Here is a 24,530-nt window from a genome sequence, read left to right as displayed (position 1 = left end):
AGACATTATTTTTATTTACAAAAAAAAGGAGATAAAAGTTTCCACACAAAAGCACTACAATGGTAACTCCCTTTGGTAAAAAGTGTAATAAATGTCTCCGTCAGTCTGTCTGTCGGTACTAATTCTCAAGCTACCTGGTACTATGGTACACAAGAAGCTAGTACAGTTATGCTAGCACATCAAGCATACTTCCTTTAATAAAAAAAAAAAAACAAAACAAACCAACAAAACCAGAAACCAAACCAACAAAAAAAAAAAAAACCCAAAAATGGACAATTTGTACATTTATTTACAAAAAAGGAGGGGAACATGTTAATATCGTGTTGTTCTCTGTTGTGTGTGTGTACGTACATGTGTGTCAAAAGCTGGTGCATGGCACTAGGAGAGACTAGTAAACAAGCAGGTACAAAAAAAAATAAAAATAAAATAAACAGTTCCACTGGCACTAGAAAGGACAGACCAATCTGCACGGGGTGAGTCCAGCCTGGGAGGGTGGAGAGGGTGGCGAGAGGAACCCAGGGTCAGCTCCATGAGGTGGCGTGGGGCTGCCCCATGGCCCCACGCAGGAGCGTCGAGGGAGGAGAATCCAGTCGCGACAGGCACCTGGGGATTTAGGGACACATCCAAGAGGTCCGGTGGTGGAGAGCCTCCAGTTTTCTCTTCCCTCGCCGCCTGGGGCCTCTGGGGAGTCAAAGCCTCAACACTGCTGGTGTGTACGAGCTCATCGTGTTTCTCTGGGATGGCTCAGTTCAGAGAAGGGTCCTTCCTGCCCTCCGGGGACACATGCCGAAGTCAAAGGGCCAGTGGCCCGTGGTCCCAGCGGAGATCCGTGTCCCTACAGGGAATCCCGCTGGTGACAGGTTGTACCAGCCACGCACTAGTCAAGTGGCCACGTTACGGAGATACACAGTGAGGGAAGAAAGGCATCTTCCTCCTTTCCTTGATGCGCGCACACACACACACACATCTCCCGGGCTCTTCTCTCACCCCGAGGGAATTTTACGGTGTCTTGAATATCGTGCCATATTTGACGCGGTACTTGTTAATGCTGACAAAGTGCAATGTCTCTGTGTCACAGGTGGTGGTGCAGGGCACCAAGCCCTCCAACCCTTCACCCATTAGCCACTTGTTTGTCTCGGCTGCCATTTCGCGGGGCACATGCTCCTTGGTCCATTTGTCCACCCAGGCCTGGAACCGCTGGTGCAGCCGCTTGCTCACTCTTTCATGGGACTATAGAAATAGGAAGAGATGTTAGAAAAAGGTGTCTTTGGACCCCAAAAATGCAGCTTTACACAAAGCTTGGCTGCCAGTCAACACAACCGAGGGGATCAATGACCAGAAGGAATTTGTAACGCGGACATCATCCCTTGCTAACGTTAGAGGAAAAGCTCTGATAAAGGCCCCTGGGTCTCCTCTCCAAGACAATTACAGTGGCAAAACAATCTCAGAAATACTACCGAAAAGTTTATGCTCTTTGTTTAATATAGTGGCTGTCAGGCTGGGGACACAGAACATGCCCTGCAGGAGCCCGAGAGCTGCACGCCCAGCACAGAGTCCCTTCCGCACTGCCTCCTCCTGCTCCTCCTCAAGCGACCAGGAGCCAAGGTAGAACTCCTGACCAGGCAAGGCCCGCTCTTCCCAGCCCTCAGGGTCTGCCTCCAGCCCTGCATGGAGGGGCACGCTCTCAGGAGAGAGCAAGCTCAACGTTACACATGTCAGGGGAACCAACTACAGAAAATTACGAATCAGGTCAGGTCTAGAAGGTCTGAGAACCGCTGGCTTAACGGAAGCATTGGGAGAGGAAAAACTGCATGCATTTTTGAGTAAGAGCATCTGCTTAAGGAATGTAAAATTAAGGACAGATGGCTTAGAGCCATGGCTTGAAAACCATGGCTACAGTCATAATTGAACAACATTAAATCTCAAGATTAAAACTTATGTATTTTATTATTTGTTTTGTTCTCCTCCCAAAGGCGGACTGCTGCTCAGTGTTAACTGCTAAATCCAATAGATATGTAGTTCAGCGTAGCTTCTGCAGCTCCTCCGGTGTGCTTCAGTAACCAAGGGGCTGTGCTGCATGCTATGTATCTAACAGTTCAATAATTTGACTTATGTTCAGATTCTCTGTGATAACACTGGCATGCAGTATCCTCCTATGAGATAACTTTTCCTTGAGGTTTGTGGCAGTTGAATGGGATAGATGGAATTCAACCAAATGCCTCAGTATCGGCATTTCAGAGAGTCATTACCGAAATAAAACACTCTCATCTGGTGTGAACACAAGTTTAACAAAATTACTTTACAACTAAATAACTAACAACAATAAAACCATTATTTGTACTTCATCAGCAAGAAACAGATGGTAAGTAGTTGTTTTAGGAGTCTAAATACACAATTAAAAGACAGCTGTGCAGGATGATTTACTGGGCAGGAAGCAGCGTGCACCTCTCTCCCTCACCTCCCAGTGAGTTTCCTCAGTGCTTCACTCAGGAAAGTGAACAATTTAATAAAGTGAACACCATCTCTGCAGCTATAGAAAAGACTACTGCTGGCATAGCCTCTTGTGTTCCTCTGCTTCTAGTTGGTTCAGACAGTAACTTTTGCCTGAATCTAACAGGTTTCACTTTCTTTCGCATTCTAAGCAATGGCATTCTGCTTAACGTTGTGTTTTAAATAGATTATAATAAAAGCGTAGTGAAGTATTTCAAACCTCAAGCCTAAATAGCCAAACTATAACTGAGGTTTGCTCTTAGAGCTCCCTGGTTTTCTATATTGGATGGAAATATTCCCATGGGATGAGAAAAGTAACAAAGCGTCAAAGCTTTCAGAGGACAAAATCAGCTTTCTCCCACTGAACCCTTCTGAATTTGGCTGATCTGGAGTCACAGGCTCTTTTAATCTTGAATAAACCCCAACTTTTACAGCTCAAGAACAGCCAGAGAGCCAACACTTCCTTCCCTTTCTGCATCTCTGCTCCCCTGCCTCCCAACTATCCCCATCACATCCTCCTTCCCTTGCCCCAACAGTTACTTTTGGGCACAGAGAACCAAAGGCAAGCTTAAGTAACTTCAAAAAGTCAAATTCCAATGTAAATCAGCAATCATGAGCATTGACTGCTAAATGTGAAATGTCACAGACCCTGAGGTCCAGAACTTTCAAGCCCTGGAAATATACCCATGGGGATTCTTCCGTATGGGTGACCTCACCACTCCCATCCTTGCCACAAAACCCAGCTTTTCTCCAGCTACTGCCACATGTTGACCGTGGGGGGCGGGGAGCAACCTGAGAACTCCCACTCTCTGTGACTGTGGGGACATGACGAGGGGATGGTAGCCAGAGGGATCCAGGGGGACAGAAGGCATTTGATGCCCTGCACTCCTATTCCTCTTTGGGGAAGCCCTGGAAGAACAGGTACTCTCACATGTCACCCACAAGAACACGCAGAACACAGGTCTTCCCTAAAACAGGGAGAACACCACCCATGGGAAGTACCTCCTGGAAGAAGTTGGAGAGCTTATGGTTGACACCACTATCCTACCACAATAAAACTCTGGAGAGAAGGGAGGAGAGATGAGAAAACAATGAGAGAGACTTAGAGGTGAAAGAAGAAAAGATTACACCTTAGGAACATTCAGAAAATCTTTAGTGCCTTGGAAGGACAAAACAGCACACCATCCTTCTGGCAACACAGACTGCTAAATGTTACCAACTGGGATCCCCGAGGACGTTTCATCTGTCCCGGGAAACACCAGCTGCCCACCCCAGTCCTTCCGCTCACTCCTACCTGCTGGGCTCGCAGCAGAGCTGTCCTCCTGTACATGTAATCCTCCGATTTGATCACATACACCATCTTGTAGGAGTTCAGTTTGAATTTACACTCCAGCTTGTCCAGGCTCTCCACGTTCTCCATGGACTTCTTACTGTTTCCCTCCTTCCCTTCCTTCTCCTGCTGCTCCCGACCACGCTGACACTTACGGATCCGTCGCAGATTCCTGCAAACCAGAGAACCTCTCTTGGAACTTGTGCTCACTCTCTGGCACTACTAGTTGGACATAGCTGGTGGATCTGTGCTGGCTCCTTGAAAGCCTGGCAAGCAGCTTGGAGCACAACTGCCTGATGCAGTCATTCAGGCTCAGACCCCTACAAGAAGTCAGCTCGCTTGGTTTATCTTATTTCTGAAAATTTTATTCCAACTCCCTGCTCATGCAAAGCCCTGATGTGGCACCTGCCGTTTTCAGGTAGAGCGTCACTGTAAACCAAGCCAGGACTGCCAAAAAACCCCAATGTGGCAAGTCACCAGCCCTCTCCCTCTCCCCAACCCGTGGACCATGCCATCTCTTAGGATGAAAAGCGGCACGGTACCTCTAAGCCACGCTGCCAGGGTAATGGCTTCTGTCATAGCACTAAAATAACAGGCGAGACTGACCGCCAGCACTGCGACAGATCACAGCTGCTCTGCCCTCTACGGCCAGACACAGCCCACCGCGTAGGGTTCACGGCACAGACCAGCCACTCACCTCGGCAGGAAGACCGGTTTCTGGGCCAGGTGCTCCCGGAGCTCAGGGGAGGTAGAATCGGAGTTGACGTACCGCTCCACGTAGTCTGACCAGCGCTGGAAGCGAGCACAGAGCACAGATCAGCCACTGCCTTCCCACCAAACAACACAGGATGGTTAAGGAGGCTAAGCTGGAAGTTCTACAGACAAATACAAGGCTGCTTTTGAAGGCTCTATGCATCTTATCCCCCAAAAGGCAGGTACAATGTTTCTCTATATGGTTTTGAGGGTTTTCTAATTGTCCTGGTTTGAGGTAAAACAGAACCAACTTTCTGTTCAGTAATTTTACTTCTTAGCTAGGCCTCTTGTAACTCTCTGAAATTAACAGCATATCGTGCAGAAAAGTGTCCGTTCTCAGAGGGATAAGACCAATGTTTACAGTTCATGCCAAGGAATGAACTCTACTCTGCCCTGGTGAGGCCGCATCTGGAGTGCTGTGTCCAGCTCTGGGCTCCCCAGTTCAAGAAGGACAGGGAACTGCTGAAGAGGGAACAGCAAAGGGCTACAAAGATGATTAGGGGACTAGAACACCTCTCTTACAAAGGAAGGCTGAGGGACTTGGGTCTTTTCAGTCTGGTGAAGAGAAGGCTGAGGGGGCATCTTATCAACACTTACAAATACGTAAAGGGTGGGTGTTGGGAGGATGGGGCCAGGCTCTTTTCAGTGGTGCCCAGGGACAGGACAAAAGGTAACGGGCACAAACTTGAACATTGGAAGTTCCACCTAAATTTGAGGAGGAACTTCTTTCCTCTGAGGGTGGCAGAGCCCTGGCACAGGCTGCCCAGAGAGGTGGTGGTCTCCGTCTCTGGAGACATTCCAAACCCACCTGGAGGCGTTCCTGTGCCACCTGCTCTGGGTGACCCTGCTCTGGCAGGGGGGTTGGACTAGATGATCTCCGGAGGTCCCTTCCAACCCCTACCATTCTGTGATTCTGTGAATGGTATGCAGAGAGGCTCTTGCTTATACTTATTGCTATAACAACCAAGGTCAGCTAATTTCGTTATCTGCCCTGTTGGAGGGTTGGAAATGGAAAAGCATAGAGGGGTCCCACCTGTGGGGAGGAGCGGACAGGACAGGTGACCCAAAATTGACCAACAGGGGTATTCCATCCCATCTGCCCAATGCTCAGTATAAAAGCTGAGGGATCAAAGGGTCAGCTCTCTTTCTTCAACGGCTGATGTCCGAGGAGGACCCTGTCTGTTCATCTGCCTTTGATCCCAATCCATGTTCCCGACTCCAGATCTGGAATCCAGTTCACATCCGTTGCTGAGTCCAGTCTGGGACTTCCCCAGTGCCTGACGGTGATGCCATCCTGGGAGCTTAATACAGTTTTGTATATACTGTGTCTATTTCATTATTTTCTTTTTATTTTATTATTAATATTTCATTAAAGTAATTTAGTTCCTTCTCAACTCCTAAGTCTCTGCACAAGCAGCTCTCACCTCTGCTTCTACAGGGTCATCCGAGTTCTCCTCTTCTGTGTCCAGCAGTTCAATGGTTAACTGAACTTGACCTCTGCTCTGAATGAACATCAGCTGTAAAGAAAAGGCAGAAGGGACTTCAGTAAGGGTTTCAAATAGAAAAAACAACCTCCACTTCTCACTGGGGCAAAGGAAGAATGAAGGAAGCTGGCACAGTTTTAAGGGAAAAAAATGCTGCTTCCCACATGCCTGACAGCAAACGGAAAACACTAGCCAAATTGCAGTCTTTAAGGAACAGAAAAATTGTAAAGCTTTCCGAAAGCCTTCCTTTTTGTTGTTGTTTATGGGGCGGCACGGGTCCTTCTGGAGCCCCCCAAATAAGTTTGAAGGCAAGAGAAGAGAAATTATACAGGCAGGCTTTTATCCAAAGTACTTCACTCGCTCAGAAAGGGGCTGACCACTTCCCGCACCTCAGGCGAAAGAAGTATGGATTTGATTAGCACAGCGTACCAGGTTTATTTAGCAATGTATGCAGTCAGCAATGATTTAACGCCCCATCAGTATTAGCAGATCTTCCCACAGTCAACAAAGGTTGAGACACAAGCTAAATGGGAGAGTTTGAGTTAACAAATTAAAACCAGTGACAGCAAAGCGGTCCATATGATACAACTCAAAGATGTTGTGATGCACAAGGAATATTCATTGCTGTTCCAGGAAATGTATTTCTGCTTGAAACCTCATTTCCAAGGGGCCCTTACAGAAGCATTAACCTACATGCCAAAGGCTGGGGACACACCACCAAAACTTTCAATTTTCAGAGCTACAGAAAGTCCTCAGGGCTCTTGGGTGCCTAAACAAGGCTCCTTTTTTAAAGGACTGGTGCCTCTCCCATCTTAAAAGGCATCCCCCTCGCTGCTTGCTGCTTTTACACCACGTTTCACAGCCCGGCTTTACCTTGAAACAGTTCTCCTCTGACATGAGCTGCTCAGCTTTGCGCTGGTAGGCGGCCTCCAGAAGCGTACGAGAAGACTGGGAAGCGAGAAGACCTCCTGTTGCTCCATTGTTGTTCTCCGACAGGTAGAGGTCTGTTACCTGCACGCAGATCTCATCGCTCACGATGTGCTGGAGCTGCAAAAAGCAAGAACACGGGGAAGGTGTTCATCAGGGAGTCTGCTATGGGTCCATCAGCACAGAACAGAAACAAACAAAGATGTAACCACGGGTTTAAACCCAAGCCAAAAAAAAAAAAAAAAAAGGCTGAAAAAGCAGGAGTTTAAAGCTACATTTTTCATAGTTTCTTAAAGTTGCAGATGATCTCTGCTGCTATGTAAAAAACACAGTATATCTATAAAAATATTAGCAGGTGGCAAAGTACAGCTAACTCGGAGAAAACCTATGGGCAGGGAACAACCTCAGCAGCAGGGGAGGAAGGGCTAGAGCACCGTGACATAGTATATCTCCTCCACAGCAAGGTGCTGCTGCTGTGTCTGAGCAGAGATGGGAGGATTAATATCAAATCCTTATTTTGTACAAGTTTAAAAATCAGAAGTCACTCGACCGTCTTTCAAATTCAGTTCATCTCTGGACTGAAATATACAGGGCTTCTGAAAAGTAGCACCACCCATCTGAAAGAGGAGAGGCCTTTCAAGCCATTCCACTGCCGGTCCCTTGTGTCTGTTTTTGTTCTTTATGCTACAAAAAGGCACATGAAGAATTTTTTCCCTTGGTCACACATTCTTCCTACCAGCCCAATAAAAGAAGTAGAGTTGAACAGCCAAAATGAGCTACTCAAACAGTCAGATAAAAGAGACAAAGCTTTTCAGAAAAGGCATGCACGGCTCCTACAACACCAGTGAAAAGGAAAGAAATTACGTGAAAAAAGAATTAAATGGCATTTAAAGGTAAAGCAAGATTAGCTCTGGAGATGCTTTAGAATTGAATAGTGATATCCTAAAACCTCTGGAAAACAAAGGGAGAACTCTCTATGCAGAGAGAGGATATTCTCAGTAATTTAAATACAGCAGAAATTACCTTTTATCATATCTCATTACACCAGCGTTAGAGCTGTGTTAAAAAAACACCCAGAATTTACCTGTTTACCCCTGAAATTACCCATTTAGGCATACAACATTCCCCTCCAATGTGGGTCTGGGCTCTCACTGCAGCAAACATCCTGGCTACTTTCTGTACCTCGGACCATCCACCCTCCAGCCTTTACTGGCAGTCACCTGTCGAACAATGCTCTGGATCAGCTTGTCCATGGTAAAGGCGATATAGGCGTGAATGGTGAACATTTCGCGCAAGGAGTCCTCGTACTGCGATGAGTCCATGTTCCCATCCAGGAGATTGCGCACCATGTCCAGGAAGGCTGGGTAATAATCCTCAACATCAATGTCCACTGCAATGAGAGAGAATGGGAGAGATGAACACACCATCCCCAGGAAGGGTCGCTTTGAGTTTTGGTCCTCAGACTGCCCAATCAAGCTGAAGAGTTACTGGAATAGACTTAAGTTTGTCTTTTATAGACATTTAAATGAGTTCTTTTAAGGCCAAAGGTACTTTCATAATCTCTTGGTTTCCAGCTCTAGCCTCCTCCATGAGGCCTTTACTTCTGAAAGACTTTTAAAAAAGTTTTTAGTTAACGAACTCAAGGATACTTTAGATACCAAGGGTAAAATGACAGCTCTTACAAAATAACTGCTGTATATTACCATTCTGCTATTCGAGCCCCATGTACCCCACACCTTCCCCTCTCCTCCCTCAATTCAGTGCTACCCAGCGATGATAAAAGGCGATGTAGGCATATCAGAGATACCCTTGTCTTAAAGGGCAACTGATGTAACATGCCTGAAGATGCCAAGTAAGCCCTGTCAACGCACTACGACTAGAAGTATGTTTCTTCCCCAGCCTCCCACCAGAAGGCACTCACTAGGCTCCTTCAGTCGCAGCTGGATGGCAGGACTGTCGCTCTTGTCTCGCTTTATGCCCAGCACTTCCCTCTCCCACTCCCTTTCCCGTGTCTCCTCTTCGATCTGCCGCTCGGCCTGGGTGCAGATCCTCAGCAGCCGCAAGCACAGGATCTGATGCAGCCGCATGAATATGTACCAGTTGCTGTTCACGTAGAAGAGATTGTAGACCTCATCCATGCCCCGCAGCTTCTGGGCCGTCGTGTTGTTGAACATCAGCTTGGTTTTAGGAGGACTGCCCCCAACACCATTGTGCTTTTTTGCAGCCCCAGTTGCTTCATCCACATCCATTTCCTCCTCTTCCTCCTCTTCCACATCCGAGAGTTCACCTCGCTGAGCAAACAGCAGGTCTGGAATGAAGTGATACATGATCTGCTTGATTTTGTACTTGTCCTCTTTCTGGATTCCCGTCTGCCGCTTCACATGGTGGATGATGAGAGAGGCAGCGTCTTCCAGGATCTGCTTGTCTTCATAGGCTAGTGATAGGTGTGGGCCTGTGGGGACTCCAGCATTGTCTTCTGAAGCCTGCTCTTGCCTCTACAAGTGAGAAACACAGCACGAAAATTAGTCCAAAACACCTCTCTCCACACAGGACCCTTTCAGAAAGCTCTGCCAGTGATGCAGACCTCCTCTCTCATCAAGTGGTGAGGAAAAGAAACTGAAACTGAGCTTGAAAACTACAGAAACTTGAGGGAAGGAAACTACTGGTGACCTTCTTACCTCATCATAGATGCTTTCAATCTCATTGAGGAGACTCTTTGACCTCAGGACCTTGGTATCATTCTGCTTGAAGTTGATGCCCTGGTGGTCCAAGGATTTCAGGTAATACTTCTCATTCTGCTCTCGCCAGACTTTATTAAATCCTCTCTGGGCTTCTCGCCACTCTTCCTCTTTCATCTTTAACCTTGGATCAAGAAAACAAGAGTGAGCTAAGAGGTCTACTCTGAGTATATAAGGAAGACCTAAGCCGATGGTTCCTGGCCAGCGCTGAGAAGAGCTGAACTCCTTATGAAACAGGGATAAATGAAAGCTGTCCCACAGAATGGAGCTTCACAGGAGGTGCACCCTGCACACACTCTTCTGAATAAACCCCTCTGGGCTTCTCTTGTGTCTAAGTAACACAGCTCAGGAACAAAGTAGCTTCAAGGCTTGTGCTTCCCCCTGCGGCACACCAGGACAGCTAGAAGGTTTAGCGTCCCTCTAATCCCGCTGTCGGGAGCAGGGAGAGGGGCTGAAGGGTCAGGAGAGCCACAAGAGCTGTCCCAGCTCACTCAGAAATCCCAAGAAAGTCGTGTAGCTTCAGCTGCTGAAAAGGAGCGGCTTAGTTTGGATGATTAAAAAAGTTACCGCCTTGCAGCAACACGAGGTTCCTGGGAATGGACTCCTGAACCTCAGACTCGGTATCTCAAGCAAAGCAGCCCTGATGCAGCTCAAGACCCGTCTCACAGGAAGAGTGTCCCTGCAGCAGGGTAGGGAAGCTGTGACCTTGCGGGTATCCTGGGTCAGGCTGCTACCCCCACCTCTCACAGCCCTGAAACATGGGAGCGACAGCCCCACAGAGGCGGGAAGACTATCTCCTCTTTACACGTCTCCTCGAGCTTCCCCAGGGAGCTGCAGTATCCACTCCTTTTCTTGACCAAGGAAGGGCAGGTTGACAACAGAAACTGGCCTGGGAATCTGCGGGCAACACAGCTACCGCAATCTGAGCCCACAGTCATGTCACAGCTGCGGGATTCGGAAAGGGATCAAATTTAGCCCTAGATCAATCCACACAATACAGTTTCCTCATCTTATACATGATGCTGACATCGAGGAAGAAATAAGCTTTAAGAGGAGAAAACAAAAGCTCAACATCCCTCCGGCTGAGCTGGTTAGGTTTGTTTCAGAGGGGTAATTCCCTCTTTCCGGGTGATTATTATGAAATACAGCAACTGACCAGAACATAAAATGCACTTCCTAAATTACAGCCTCGTGGAGGTCACACCCTTTAGGGGCTGGAATTAGCTACTTTTACATAAGTCTGGATCACATATAGTGCATTATCCTTCGGCAGAGCCCCTGGGACAGAGTGCTAGAGCAGTCGGTACCTTTTCAGTACAATGGGAACAGCCACAGATGGGTTCTTTCGAAGTCCATCAATGATGTCGGCTGCTTTGTCAGCATATATCCTCTGGAGAGCCTTGCGGTGGATCACCTCCGAAGTGCCACCCAGAGTGTTGTCCAGCCGGAATTTGGCCTGCTCCTCGGCAGACAAGCGCGAGAGTTTCTTTTGGATTGCCTCAAGGACGCGGATCGTTGCCAGGTTGGTCTCCAAGACAACATCCAGCTGAAGTGAACAGTGCATTAGCCATTGTTGAATAGGTAAAACATGATACTTCACAGAGGCTAACATTTAGGTGACACGAAATAAGAAGCCATGCATGTTTAACAAAATGTTCTCAAGCAGCGGTTTCCATGTTCAGCTGCTCTAAAATAATCCAATTATATTTCATCTGCTACCTAGATAATACCGCGTTAAGAATTTAAAGGCTACCAGAATGATAGTGTTAGGAAATTACATTTTCCACCTGGGAATAGAACACAATTGACAGTTACTCTACAAAAGGATGGGCTGAATCTGAGCATATTCAGGTAATTGCCAAGCTAACTTCCATTTCAAGTCAAAATGTCAATCATTTAACATCCTGAACGTATCACTTTCCGGATTACAACAGGGGAATGCATGTTCTTGCGCGCTACGTGGGCAGTAAGAACAGAAAAGATGCATCGATTATATGTTGGCCATTGAAAGATTTCATCTGGAGCAGTGTGAATGAAGAGCTATGCACAGAAAGTGAGGGGCAGGGTCGGTATCTTGGAGCGAGAGGTGGTTACGCAGCCGCTGCTTCTTGCATTAAGAGAACACAAGCTTTTATGCAAAGAACAGGTGACAGACACACAACAAATACAGATTCTAAGAAGCAGTATTAAAGGTATAATTATATCAAGATCATTAACTGTTCACAGAACCCCAAGCTTTCCAAGGCATGAATCAAGGAAAAACAATTTACCTCGAAACGCTCATCCTCACACCTGTAGATGTGCTCTTCATATTGTGTCTTCTTGGAGCTCACAAATGTGGAGTCTTCGGACCAGGATGGGAAGGAGACCCAGGTGTCATTCAAAACCTTTGAGGGAGAGAGGGGGAGACAAGATCAGCCTTCCAAGGGGCTCCACTTGGCTGTCTCTGAGCCCGGTCTTCTGACAGGAGGATCTAATTCCCTCGGAAGTAGATCCTCCTGTCAGAAGGATTCGGAAAAACTGTGTGTCCTTTCCAAAGCCCAAACACCACCTGGCATCCTCAAAAGAACCCCAAACAGCCAGAATCAAGATGTCCAGGCAGCCTGAAAAATTCATTAGCTGGAGCTGGGAGAAAAAACTGGCAAGCGAAGAGAAAAAGAAAGGTGAAAGGAGCTTTTCCATTACTTCATATTAGTCAACTGCAACCAGCTGGTTAATCATGTGTGTGATTCACCACCGACAGCACTGGGTGGTCATCATGTCAAACACAACCATTAGACAGTACATGGTTTCTACCTCCAAATAAGGCTAATTGGGTATATAAATCCATACCCCAGCAACACCTTTCCTGACAAAGCGGCTGAGCACCTGCAGCTTTCACCACCTCCAAAACAGGAAGAGAACATTCAGGAAAGCCTCAAAGAGGTCAAAGGCAAAGAAACAGAGATTTTGGCAGGCAAGTCAGTCCTGGTTTTCTAAACCTGAAGGTTGAACAACTGAGTCATTAGATTCGCACAGGAAGAAAAGTTCATAACTGCATCACACAAGACACTTTTGAGAGATATGTCAGGACTTAGATTAAAACAAACCCAAATTTACAATTGTCTCTTGCCCAGGTTGTTTTCACTATCTTGCCACCACTGCAGCTGAAAACACTTACCACCACTGCTAGCTTTGCAACTCAGTCACCCACATTCATCCTCCTCATGTCTCAAGGAGTACAAGGACACAAAACCCATGATGATCCCAAATGGCAATCTCCTCATTACATGTTGCAGGTGCCACTGCTGACTGCAGTCGCCCAGGGAAGGGATTTCTGGGGCTTTCCCCTCCCCCAGTGAACACCCTTAACCAACACATTAATTAACTGGCATTCAGCTCGCTCACTTCCAAAACATCCCCTTCAATACCAGTGAAGGAACAGGATCAGCCAGTACCGTTCCCACTTTGATCAAAAGGTCATTACAGTACATTAATGACAAAGTACATCTGATGCTGCAGCCCTTTGTCAAGAGACCAGCACTGACTCTTGACCAAGAAGGCTCCCCTGTAGGGAGCACATCTCCCAAAGCAAGGCACCATTTCTCAAGACAAAAGGTCGTCTTCACTTTTCAGGCAGAAAGAAAGAAGCATGCGAGGAATATGTGGGAGAATCTGCCTACAGAAAACGTGATTTTAAGGTTAACCTTTTAAGGTTGGACCAGAGACAACTCTGAAAGGAGACTAAGTGGGAATTTGGGTAAAAAGGTAGCAATAACCTTGAATTAGGTACTGCCTTGTAAAAGATCCCCAAGATCACATTAAGATATACAGAAAACTAGTTCTTTCACTTTCTACTTCAAGTTCTTAAGTTTGTAATCTTCATGTTCTTTTCACACATTACACTACATGAAACATACATATCTAATGCTCCTACATTTTATTTAAGTAAACACCACGACTATTTGGTTGGGTTTTTTTCCAGCTGTTCCCCCTGCAATGCTTTATGCAACCCTTTCACAAGCACCACTGGAGAAGAGCGGATGCCAACCACCAAAGCTGTGTGGGTATCGCATCTCCCAGCCAGCTTCTGGCATAACCCATTCCTAGACTGACGCCCAGCCCTGTGCAATAGCTTCTGGCCACGATCCAGATGTTTGCAGGAGTGCCAAGCACTTGCTCGCCACGAGGAACACTTTGGGGTGTACTCACCTTGGGCTCCAACACATATATGATCCCGAGCCAGGGGATCGCACACACCTGGGTGCCCGCACACACCTGGGTGCAGGACCAGAGCTAACCAGGCAGCTGCCTGGCCCCAGCTCCATGCCCAGCGCCAGTTTTGGGGCACAGGCAGCAGCACAACTCAGCTGGACGAGAGCAGAAGTGTCCCAAAACCCCCTGGAACCTTTTCAGCATAACGCAGGGATACAAAATAAATTCCGCATCCTGTTCCACTCCTCCTTGCTCCATCCCTCTGAGAAGGCCGGGAATAGCTTTCCTCTATCATGCAACTCCCAGCCGAGAGCATCTTACCTCTTTACACAGTGGAGTCCGCCCCGTGCACTTGGGTTGCTGGTAGCTCTTGGGTAAGGCTCGATAGCTGGAGCCCAGTCTTTTACAAGAGGCATAGTCTATCTCCATGGCAATCCCCTCGGTGGCCCGTTCCTTTGGATACGTCTCGATATGAACAGACTCTTTATACCCCAGAAAGTTTTTAAACCAAGTGAACAATTCTGGGAATTTCCTAAAAATAAAATGGATGAAGTGAAAAAAACTAGCTAAGCAGAAATCAAACAGTGCTGAACTGCAATGCTGAGGCTACAGTTGATTGCTACAGACAGCCTGTGTCCAAGAAGACCCTCTGAATGACCCGTGTGGGGAGAGAGGATCCTCTCTGCTCAATCCCACTTGCACAGAGCCCGATCAAATGGAAAGCAAGTACCTGTTTGTTGATCAGGTGGTGGATTGCTCTCTCAGTGCAACTAAGGTGCTTTAGAATTACCTCCTCATATTGCCAGGGATACAGAGAGAAGCACCGATATACCCTCCACATGCCTCCTGCATACAGTCCCCGCGAGACAACTGACAATCAAGGCAGAGCAGACATAGCTTTCACTCCAGGGGCAGCACTTGTTGCAGGATCTCATCTGGGTCTCCCAAACTACCCCAGCAGCGAACGCAGGCCAGATGCCTACTTGTTTGCCAACATCCTTAGCCTTAAAACAGACCTTTCCTTTCCAAAAGCAGCAAGAAGAAACTGAAAAGCGCTTCCATAACTACCCGGCAAAACACTTCAGTGCTGAGCAATCGCTTCGACCAGCGCTGCCTCCCCCAAATACACAGACCAGCACGAACTATGAAGAAGCCTTTGCCTGCAAGGCCCAAGCTCACCTGCTTGCATAGTTTCCTGAAGAATTTATTAGTCTGCAATACTGCATCTGTTCAACTCCTCTTATCTCACGCAAAGCTCTGGCAGTATGAGGAACTGAACCTGGTACTGAGGCTAATTGAATCACCGCTCATTTATTGCTTTTTCATTACATGACAGAACATAACGTCCAACTTCAGAGTAAGAAAACTGTATTATACCTTTCGCAATACAGATATTCATCCTTACGGCTAGGAGTACAGACAGTAGATGGGAGAAATGCAGAATTTTTTGTCAAATATTTCGCCTATCATAGCTAAACACAGCATCCTGCTGGTGCCTGACTAATTCCAGTGGAGCTACGGAGAAAGTGGAAGCTCCTTGGGGCAGTTTCTTTGCACAGTAGCCAGCGTAATGGGGTCCTGAACCCAAATTTATGTTGCTATTGCCTTCTCCCTTGGAACCAAGAATTCGATTAGCAGGAAGAAGGAACATTAATCTTGCTGCCTAAAGTTGATGAGAGGATATCAGTTGGTTTTATCTGATAGAGTTGTGCTGTACACTACTAGCAATTATGGAAGTCATAATTACTATTTAAACTAGAGTATTTCTTATTTTTGGCTTCATGACATAATTCAGCTGCTTTTGGGAAACTTTAGTGAGTTTATATCAGCACTCTTTTTTTATATGACATTTTGTATGTAATTAGACAGTCAGTCTTTTCTCAAATTAAATAATCTGTGATTCTAGAGTAAGAGACTGCACTAACAAGCTGCTAAATAATTCTGGCTGCTCTTCTGAAAAAAGGAAGACACAGAGCAAGCAGTACCAGCACTGCTCTTGAATGCCGCCTGCCGAGACACAGCTAGGAATCCCTCTCTCACCTCCTCTCGGATAAGGAATAGAAAAGGGAAGTGCGGAAGAGCAGGAAGTTGGAAAGAAAACTGAAGCGGGGCCCTTATTGTCTCAGATGTACTTTGCAGCCCCAAGAAACCAACGCCCGTCTCCCTGAGTGGTGTTCCTCCTCCTCCGTGCCACACACCCACATGATATGCATTCCCCTGAATGACCACAAAGGTTAGCGTTTCTTTCCTGGCTTTCCAACTGAAACAGACCAAGCAGATTAAGCTTCTCACCTCACGTAAGGAAATGGGTTCCACTTACCCCAGGAATGGAGAAACGAGCTGCACGAGCTCAGCCCGGGAGATCACCTCCTGGTTGAAAATAACCAGGCAGCGAAGGAAGTTTTCATACGCTTCTGTGCTACGCAGAGCTTTGCGGACCTTAGAGAGAGAGGAAAAGAGGAACACAGTTGCCGTCAGGGTGAGATCAAGCTGTGTATGCTATTGCTGTCCAGGAGACCTGGATTCAACACTATGCTTCCCACCAATGCACAGAGATTATGCATGGAATAGGAACGCAAATCTTTAAGTGAGCTGAACAGAGGGTAACTTGCCCCGTACACAGGGCCAGACAAACAGGTCCTGACGTGAGCCACCTCTGCGCTGGGTATGCCCTGCACTATCAGCACCCAGAACTGAAGAAAGGAGTTAAAAGTGAAGAATGAAATCCCTCAAAAAAATCCCTAACAGATGGATTACAAAATGCTCAAATCATGGACAACGTCAGTCGTAACTGCGGCACGACAAAACCCCCCAGGCTGCCTTTAAACGCTAGAGAATATTGCAAGCAGGGAGCAGGGGAGAGAGACCTGTGCCCTGGGTAACACCGCTCCAGCCCTTGCCTGTGTTACAGCTTGGGTTATCACACAGAATGCAGCTTCTGTATCCCTTATCTCAACAGTACGAGGAAACTGAACAATTCATCCCAACACCATTACCTTTCCCACAAGAACAGAAGGCATATACGCATCTATCATCATTAAGATATTCGTCATCACAGTTATAATTCTGCAGCAGGGATTTCTAGGTTTACTCATGTTAACACCTACACATCTTCTGAGCAATAGATTGGTTCCCAGTTACCACTAGCTGGTCTACAGCATGCTGCAAAACGCACCACATCACCAGGGAGCAACCAAGACTTTCACTGACACATGAATATTACTTAAAAGGCCCGTTTACATTCACTATATACTCCCCTCTGACCCATAAGGAAATGTATGGACATCTTAGGGAAGACACCAAGGTACTACTTGAAAACATCCCACACATCCTTTGTTTGTTCTGTGTGGTAAACCAGCAACAGGTAACAACTGTGCAATTAATTAAGATTCATCTCTTAGGGAAAAAAAACCAAGCAAAAAAAAAAATCGTCGACATGAATCAGCTGCTTTGTAAACTGAGCTCCCACGCTGCAGGCAGCTGGTTGCGGATGGGTACAGCAAGCTGTGCCAACGCAGTAAGACACGCCACACACATCAGCGCTTATAGACAGGGATTTCATAAAGGTGAAAAAAAATTGGAGCGTGCCTTACAGGAAAAAAAAAAAATCCCATTCCTGCAAATAAATGGCATCGGCAGTGAGTGAAAAGCTGAAGAGTCACCTCTGGGGAAAAGACACAAATATCCACGTAAAAAAGATCACCAGTCATCTTAAAAAATTCAACAGATCTGACTTAGAGGTCACACAATACATCTGAGGTCGCGCTGACAAATGTTATCAGGGTGATATATACACCACATACTTGACTGTGATAAAAATCCAAATGTATACACGCTAAGAATATAAATCAATGACACGAGATGGCTTTCTCTGAACCTCGCTTCTCACCTTCTCAAAGAAGAGAGATTCTGTCCCCACACCATGTTTGCTGGCTTCCGCCAAAGACTGGTCTTTTAAACCAAGCAGCTTTGGTTTCTTCTGTTAACAAAAGAAAGAAAGGCAAGAAAAATTAAGAAAAAAGGGCTGTTCAGCAGAGCAAATTGCTATATTTTGATTATCTATCACACAAGGCTTTTCTCTTCCTGACCCCACCTTTTGCTTTCAAAGAAAAGAAAGGTGGCTTTTTTTTCTTTTTGAAGGAAACTTGCATGAAAGTGTGTCTTGCAAGTTAATCTCTTAAAGGTTCATCAGTAGCATAGAACTCCAAATATTTTTAATACACTGTTGCATCCTTTTCTGTAACTAGTTGATTGAAACAGTCACTGTTTGTAGCATATCTCATTTTTCTAACTAGATTTCAAAATTACCAAAATAGATCTGTTTTTTTTCCTATCACTCACCCAGTTGGTTAAGTCTTACACTTCCCTAAAATTAGCATATTTCTTTTTCTCTCTTGCATTCCACTGCAAGAGCCTTTATTTTCCCCATACCATACTCCACACCCTCTGAAAGCCGCCTCTAAAATGTGTTTCATTTAAAGGGGAGCAGAAAGTGCAGAAGGGGAAGTAAATCACTGGATTTAAATGATACGATCAGGCATGCTGATGCTTTTCATGACAAAGCAAGATACACCACCTTCAAAACAAGCAGGCCAACTTGCCTCTAATTCACAAACACTAAACCACCTGGCCACGAGACCATTTGTATTATGCTACAAAGCCTCGCTCTCTCAAAACGTGCTGGATCTGCTCCGAGTTCTACTACAACAAAGCTTTCAGGCACACCTTTATCTTTCCCTCAGCTTATCTTCCCACGTGCCTGAGAAACACCACTATGAGTTTTGGACAAATTTATTTTGCGACTTTACCAAGACTTTATGCACCAATACAACTCCTCCCAGACATTCTGCAGCACCCTAATAAAGTGGGGAAAACCGTATTTTTTCCAAGCCAGTAAAGTAACTATCGCTACCCTTAGGTACAGATAACACCACCAGTTTGTGAAAATTCGAGACAAAGCCTTGTGCTTAGAAACAAGGACTTTAAAAGTTTTCTTTAAAGGCAAGCGTTAGTTTCTGTGTTCTCAAGCTGCAGCCTGTGCCACAAAAAATTGCACAGACTTGTAAAACGCATCCTGCTCTGCCACAGGCTCCTGGGAAAAACAGGGCTGTGGAAGGAGCATCGCACGCTCTTACCTTCACCGGAGGGGTTGCTCCAGTTCCTGAGTGCCGTCGGATCTGACAGCCATTCTGGTTGGGTCTTTGCTGTTTGTTGTTGAGCTGTGGCTTCTTCACCGTGCCACCGTGATCATTTCTTACCGATTCCACTTTCTCTGCAGTTGTCTTACTTAACAGCTTATTTAGAGACAAACCCATAAGATCATTAGAGCTGAGTTCCACACATCCAGGCAAAAAAATATGCCTGCTCCTCCTAGCTCTAGATGACCGATGTATTTTACTGCAGTTATTGCAGTCTTAGAACAACCCTTTCAGGCAAAGGGATTGTATTTAAAAGACAAGTTATGGCCAGAAAACAGTGTCTATCACCCTCACCCCATTCCCACACTCAGGAAAAGATCACTCCAAAAAAAACCACAAGAAACAAACAGCAAAAGCACATTTTTGTGAACTCTGGCTAGATACCGAAACAGCTTTCCGCTAGGTATTTCAGTTCCAACCTATCTCCAAGACAACTCACCACAGAGCTGTTGGCATCGGGCAGGAACTGCCCAAACTCCGAGAGCAGATCCTCCTGGTTCTTGAAGAGGCGAGCCACCTGCGCGTACACCTCCTGCTCCGTCAAAGCTGGCGTGTAGTTACCTCCTGCCTCCTTGGCATTACGCTGCTCTTTCTGTCATAGGAAAGAGGAGTGGATTCAGAATAAAGGATGCAGGAACTACTTCAGTGACAAAGGAAAAAAAAAAAACCCTCAGTGATATAAAGAATGAAATAGCAAAGGTCTCAGCATCCTAATTAAAGAATCATACTAAGTGCCCAGCTGGCCATGGACTAGTAGGACACTGATCAAGAAAGAGGTTTCTTTACTTTTAACGTAGTACTATGGGCACATTGTCTCTTCCTAATCCATGCTCATGGAAAAACACCAAATGTGACTTTTAAAAAGGCATTTCAGATGCTTTCAAGTAAAGATGGTGGACTGAAATGTATTATTTCATGCTGCTATGCCATCTCCTAATTTGCAAGAACTCTGCTTAGCTTGCTGGCCAACGTTAATCCAGCAGGAGACCTGAATGCAAGCCTTGGAAAGGCAGAGTTAGCTCCCATGGCAAAGAAAGAGAAATAACCACACATATACTCCAGTCTGCACTGTGAACACCCACCTGATATGTATGGAGGATCTCCAGGAAGGCTTTGTAGATGTCTGGCTGTCCCTGGAACCGATTCTTTATCTTGTTGACATAGTTGATAGCATGATTAAATTCGACGGGCTGATTGTTCTGCAGGGATGGTGTGGTTCCCAGAGAGATTGTCACAGGCGTATGAGGTTGAACCGGCGGTGAGCGTGGCGATGCATATGGTGGAATCGGGGGAGTTTGCTGGCTGGCAGGAGTATGTGCCTGCAACTGTGATGGCTAAGAAGAAAATAAGCCATGTTAGAAATTAGCAGATTACTTTATGTTTGTAATAGAAGCACTTTTATTCCATTTACGGACCACATCCAGAGGAAATAACCCAGCATATAACTGTATCTGATGCCAACGGTGGAACAACATGGATTCAACAGAGATATCTCTGTGTTGGAATACCACAACTGGATTAAATCTCCTGCTACCACATCCAGTCAAGCAATTTCTTCCCATTTACTGGCCCTGGACAACTTCTGCTGCACTTCCTTAAAAGACTGACCTTTTTTACCTGCTACTAAACCATTATTCCCTTTACTGGTCTAGGGAATTTTAACAATATCTTTCCTAAACTCAACATTTCCTACTGGCTGTCTAAGCAGAAACTGCTGTTAAGAGTCAAAATTAAGAAGTACCATTTCACAGTCAGAGCTAGGTTTTCAAGATTAACAGAAGCACAGGTAGACTAAGGAGAAGAAAACCATTATCCAAAGCAAATGAATAGATAAATATTTAGTGGGCCAGCAGAGACTACACTTCATCAGGAAGACAAAACACCAGGCCCATTCAAGCTGTTGTTATTAACAGTTGATTTTCCTTGCTAATTGCTTTTGACTGAAATCTGATAAAAGACACGTACTGTCTCAAAAATTTAACAGAGCCAAAATGCATAGGTATGGCTTACTCCAACATTGCAAGTTATTTTGCTCCTAGTGAAGAATTCTGGGATGTATAAAGACAACAGCAAGGGAAAACTGGAATTTCTTTCAATATTAAGACAAAGAACAAGAAGATAAGGCTCTCAGAGTAATTATTTTGCATAGCCTTAATAGACCCCTAACAGCCACAGGAAAATTTAGCAGCAGTTCTGAGGTGGCAATTTTAAATGCAAATGGAAGTACTCGTTCCTGTCACCTTCCAAACTTTAACTCTGCATAATACATGTTTTATCTACCCTGCGAGTAGTGAAAATTGTCTTAGGATGGCCTATTACAAGATCCTGCCTTTCCTTATCTGCCTGGTAAGGTAATCTCACCTCAATATGTACCATGTCCATGTCCCTCAGGTTCATTTTAAAGTTTCAGCAAAAAAAAAAGTTCAACTCTTTGCAGGCTGGTGACACAGGGAGAAAACCACTTAGCCCACAGTGATGAGACAGAGACTGCTACCTCTTCACTGAACGCATTGCCTTGAAAACAGCCTTGAAATATGGCACAGGTAAGTTAATTCTGGAATGTCTTAGCTTTGCAGTTTTCAGCTTTGCAAATCTTTTAGCACAATTTTTGTTTGCCATTTCTGAACAGGAGGTTGCAAGTCCCACCAATGTTTGTCTAGAGATCATCTAATTGCCACGTTTTAAATCCTGCTGCTTTCTAACCACATCATGTGTCCCCCCACCTTTTCTTTTTCTTTTCCAGTCAATTGTTAGCTAATGGTACAGTTTAGACATTAACCCTTGACTTTGGGGATTCTTTCCCTCCCTATGGCTCTCAAATCTTTCCACATTTAGAGGCTAAAATACATGACATTTTATGTAGAGTGAGGTCCTTGAACACCTATTATCCTATTCTGTTTCCAATTGCATAAAATACAGGACTGTAGCATCTGGATTACATGCTAGAACCAAGTCAAATTCCCTTAGTTATTGGAAGGTTACAGTTTCAGGTGCACAAACTGATACCTAAAGATATCACGGTCATCTTGCCTGAACTCTTGCACTTTAGATTTTGCCAGTAACTCCTGTACCCACTTGGGTGATGGCTGAACTAGACTCTTTTACAAAAAATGTCGAATCTGAAAACAAGACTTCAAGCAACGCAGAATCTACCAAAGTAGTAATCAAACTCTTTTATACTAAAGGCTTCATTGCCCCAATTATCTGAAACCACACACACACTTTCACCACAAGTGCAACATCTTTCTCAAGGCCTCTGTTTTATGGGTAATTTCTTGGGACTTCAGTTATTCTGAGACAATATACACAAAAGCAGGCAGTTCAACATGTGCCCAACACTCTAACTAGGAAGCCCTTCTTGCAAAGTCACATGCATTTCAGGGACCTTTTTCTCAGGGCTGCTGGATCACTTCCCAAGTAATGCATGTACATCTTTCAGTTCCCCACTGAAAGCAACGAGGCTTTTCCAAACCCTTATGGTGACTTATTTGAATTATTGTCAAATCAACCAGGATGCATCTGGAAGTTTGAAAATGAGAAACTAACCCAGCATCAGAAGCGCTACACATGCAGGTTCACAAATACTATGAAAAAGCAGTGTGGGAGCTCCTTTTTCACCCTCTAGCTCCATACCAGTTTCAGCTGGAGGCAGCATGATCTCTGTGTTATCAGTGTATGTCATTCAAAGCCTCTCACCTTACTGATTTTGGCCGGCGGTGGCTGTGGTGCTGGCTGTGCTGGTGTTGGGGTTGATTGCGCTGAAGGCTGCGACTGATGCTGTGCCTGGGGCTGCGGCTGGGGCTGCAAGCCGTGAGTGGGGATCTGGTGAACCTGCCCTGGTGTTGTCACGTTCACCATATCATTCGTCTGCACCTCTATCTTGTAACCAGGCGGCAAGAAGGTGTTGAAACCCATGATCAAGTCTGGGTGGCCCTTGAAGAGCTGCGATACACGGCTGATCACTCCTGGAGTGTCAATACTGAAGAAGGAACAAGATCAAAACGTCACAATCCTTTAGGATCCTTTCAGTGGCACACTGAATTCTCTACACAAGAATTTGCCATTAGAATTTTTACCGTATCATCTCTAAGGGACAAAATGAAGCAAAACTGATTCCTATAAATACACTGCTGAACTTAAGAATGACATAAGAATTATGCTACTAGCCCAGACAGCATTTCGTATCTATGAGATCTAGTTCCGAGTCTGACCATTATTAATGGGCAGACAACCAGACAAATCAGCTAACAAGGCTGATACTTGTGAACTCCCACTCTAAGCAGAAAATTGAGTAGAAATGAAGGTACACATTTAACTTTCAGAAAAGGAAGCACAGAACTGCTTTTATACTACTGCTAGAGCTGTGTTACTTTGCACATGGAAGGACAGAACTCCCATGCCCACATACACTCTTTCTAACCTGGAAGGAAGAAGCAAAATGCAGCTTATTACCTTTGAGATTTAAATTCTTTCATAATATCCAAGAAGTCATTGTAGACCTGTGGCTGGCTACCAAACTGCAGCTTCACCTGGTCAAGATAAGACAATGCATCCTCCACCTGGGGACAGACCAGACAGGTTTTATGAGCAGAGAAGATTTTATTTCACCTCCCATTGTTCTGCAAAGCACACATTATTTGAAAACACAGCTGTTAGCCCTGAGCCTGGGCAGGGAATTAAGGAGCAAGAGATCATGAGCCTGGTTAGTGTACTACCAGCACCATCTGAATAAGAGATACTCACTCCCCGCTCCTGGCTCACAAGATAAAACTGTGCCAAAAAGAAACAAAAAGGAAAAAAAAAGCAACACAGATCAGCAGAATTACTCAAGAGAAAGAAAAAACCATACTCCAAATTTACAATCACTGAAGTGACTGCTAGGATAAACAGAACTAGACTGAGTATTTTTCCTGCATTCATATGTGGAAATTATTATGGAAGTCTAAGAATAAGCAGAAAGTGGAAATGACATATTCAGTGTAGTAGATGTCTGCCAGGTACACGCTTGCACTTTTTTCTAAAAGCCAGACATTTCAGTTCAACATATAAGGATTTCAAAAATGGCAACTGTGGGCGGTAAATTGTTTTACACCTCAAATAGCAAGAAGTTTATGAACCGTTCATGTACCAACATCCAATTTGCAGATGTACTGAAAGAACAGCCACAGAAAAAACAAGAGCTCTGGGTCCCCATCACCTCTGACAGCCAAGCCACACGCTCATCAGCTGCAAAAGCTACACACAGGACCTCTCTTTTGTCTGAAATTAAACAACAGCAAAGGCAGAAAGACTATCACATATTGCCCCAATCTCGCATCGGCAGAAGATTTGCCATCAATGTCACTGGGAGAAAGAACCACGCACTATGAAACCATTTTCAGAGGTCTCTAGAAATGAAGCATCCTACATTCTGCAA

General features: G+C 45.4%; 1 protein-coding gene across 1 annotated transcript in view; it reads right to left on the bottom strand.

Annotated features, from left to right (window-relative positions):
* Positions 1-268: 268 nt before the first annotated feature.
* SIN3A (SIN3 transcription regulator family member A) overlaps positions 269-24,530 on the bottom strand; it is a 34,404-nt gene continuing 10,142 nt past the window's right edge. Inside the window, exons 4-21 of the mRNA XM_063345717.1 lie at positions 23,567-23,673; positions 22,811-23,093; positions 20,197-20,448; positions 19,554-19,706; positions 19,052-19,210; positions 17,806-17,895; positions 16,237-16,355; positions 14,238-14,448; positions 11,993-12,109; positions 11,030-11,268; positions 9,663-9,846; positions 8,906-9,479; positions 8,205-8,374; positions 6,931-7,104; positions 5,998-6,090; positions 4,518-4,612; positions 3,785-3,992; positions 269-1,230 (exon numbers count right to left, since the gene is read on the bottom strand). Of these exons, the coding sequence (XP_063201787.1) occupies positions 1,000-1,230; positions 3,785-3,992; positions 4,518-4,612; positions 5,998-6,090; positions 6,931-7,104; positions 8,205-8,374; positions 8,906-9,479; positions 9,663-9,846; positions 11,030-11,268; positions 11,993-12,109; positions 14,238-14,448; positions 16,237-16,355; positions 17,806-17,895; positions 19,052-19,210; positions 19,554-19,706; positions 20,197-20,448; positions 22,811-23,093; positions 23,567-23,673 (3,459 nt within the window). The 3' untranslated portion in view covers positions 269-999. The remainder of the gene's footprint in view (positions 1,231-3,784; positions 3,993-4,517; positions 4,613-5,997; positions 6,091-6,930; positions 7,105-8,204; positions 8,375-8,905; positions 9,480-9,662; positions 9,847-11,029; positions 11,269-11,992; positions 12,110-14,237; positions 14,449-16,236; positions 16,356-17,805; positions 17,896-19,051; positions 19,211-19,553; positions 19,707-20,196; positions 20,449-22,810; positions 23,094-23,566; positions 23,674-24,530) is intronic.

This window comes from Chroicocephalus ridibundus, chromosome 9, assembly GCF_963924245.1.
Source record: "Chroicocephalus ridibundus chromosome 9, bChrRid1.1, whole genome shotgun sequence".
In the NCBI taxonomy this organism is placed as follows: Eukaryota; Metazoa; Chordata; class Aves; order Charadriiformes; family Laridae; genus Chroicocephalus; species Chroicocephalus ridibundus.
The sequence above is the reverse complement of the archived record's forward strand: the minus strand, read 5'-3'. Positions and strand labels throughout refer to the sequence as shown.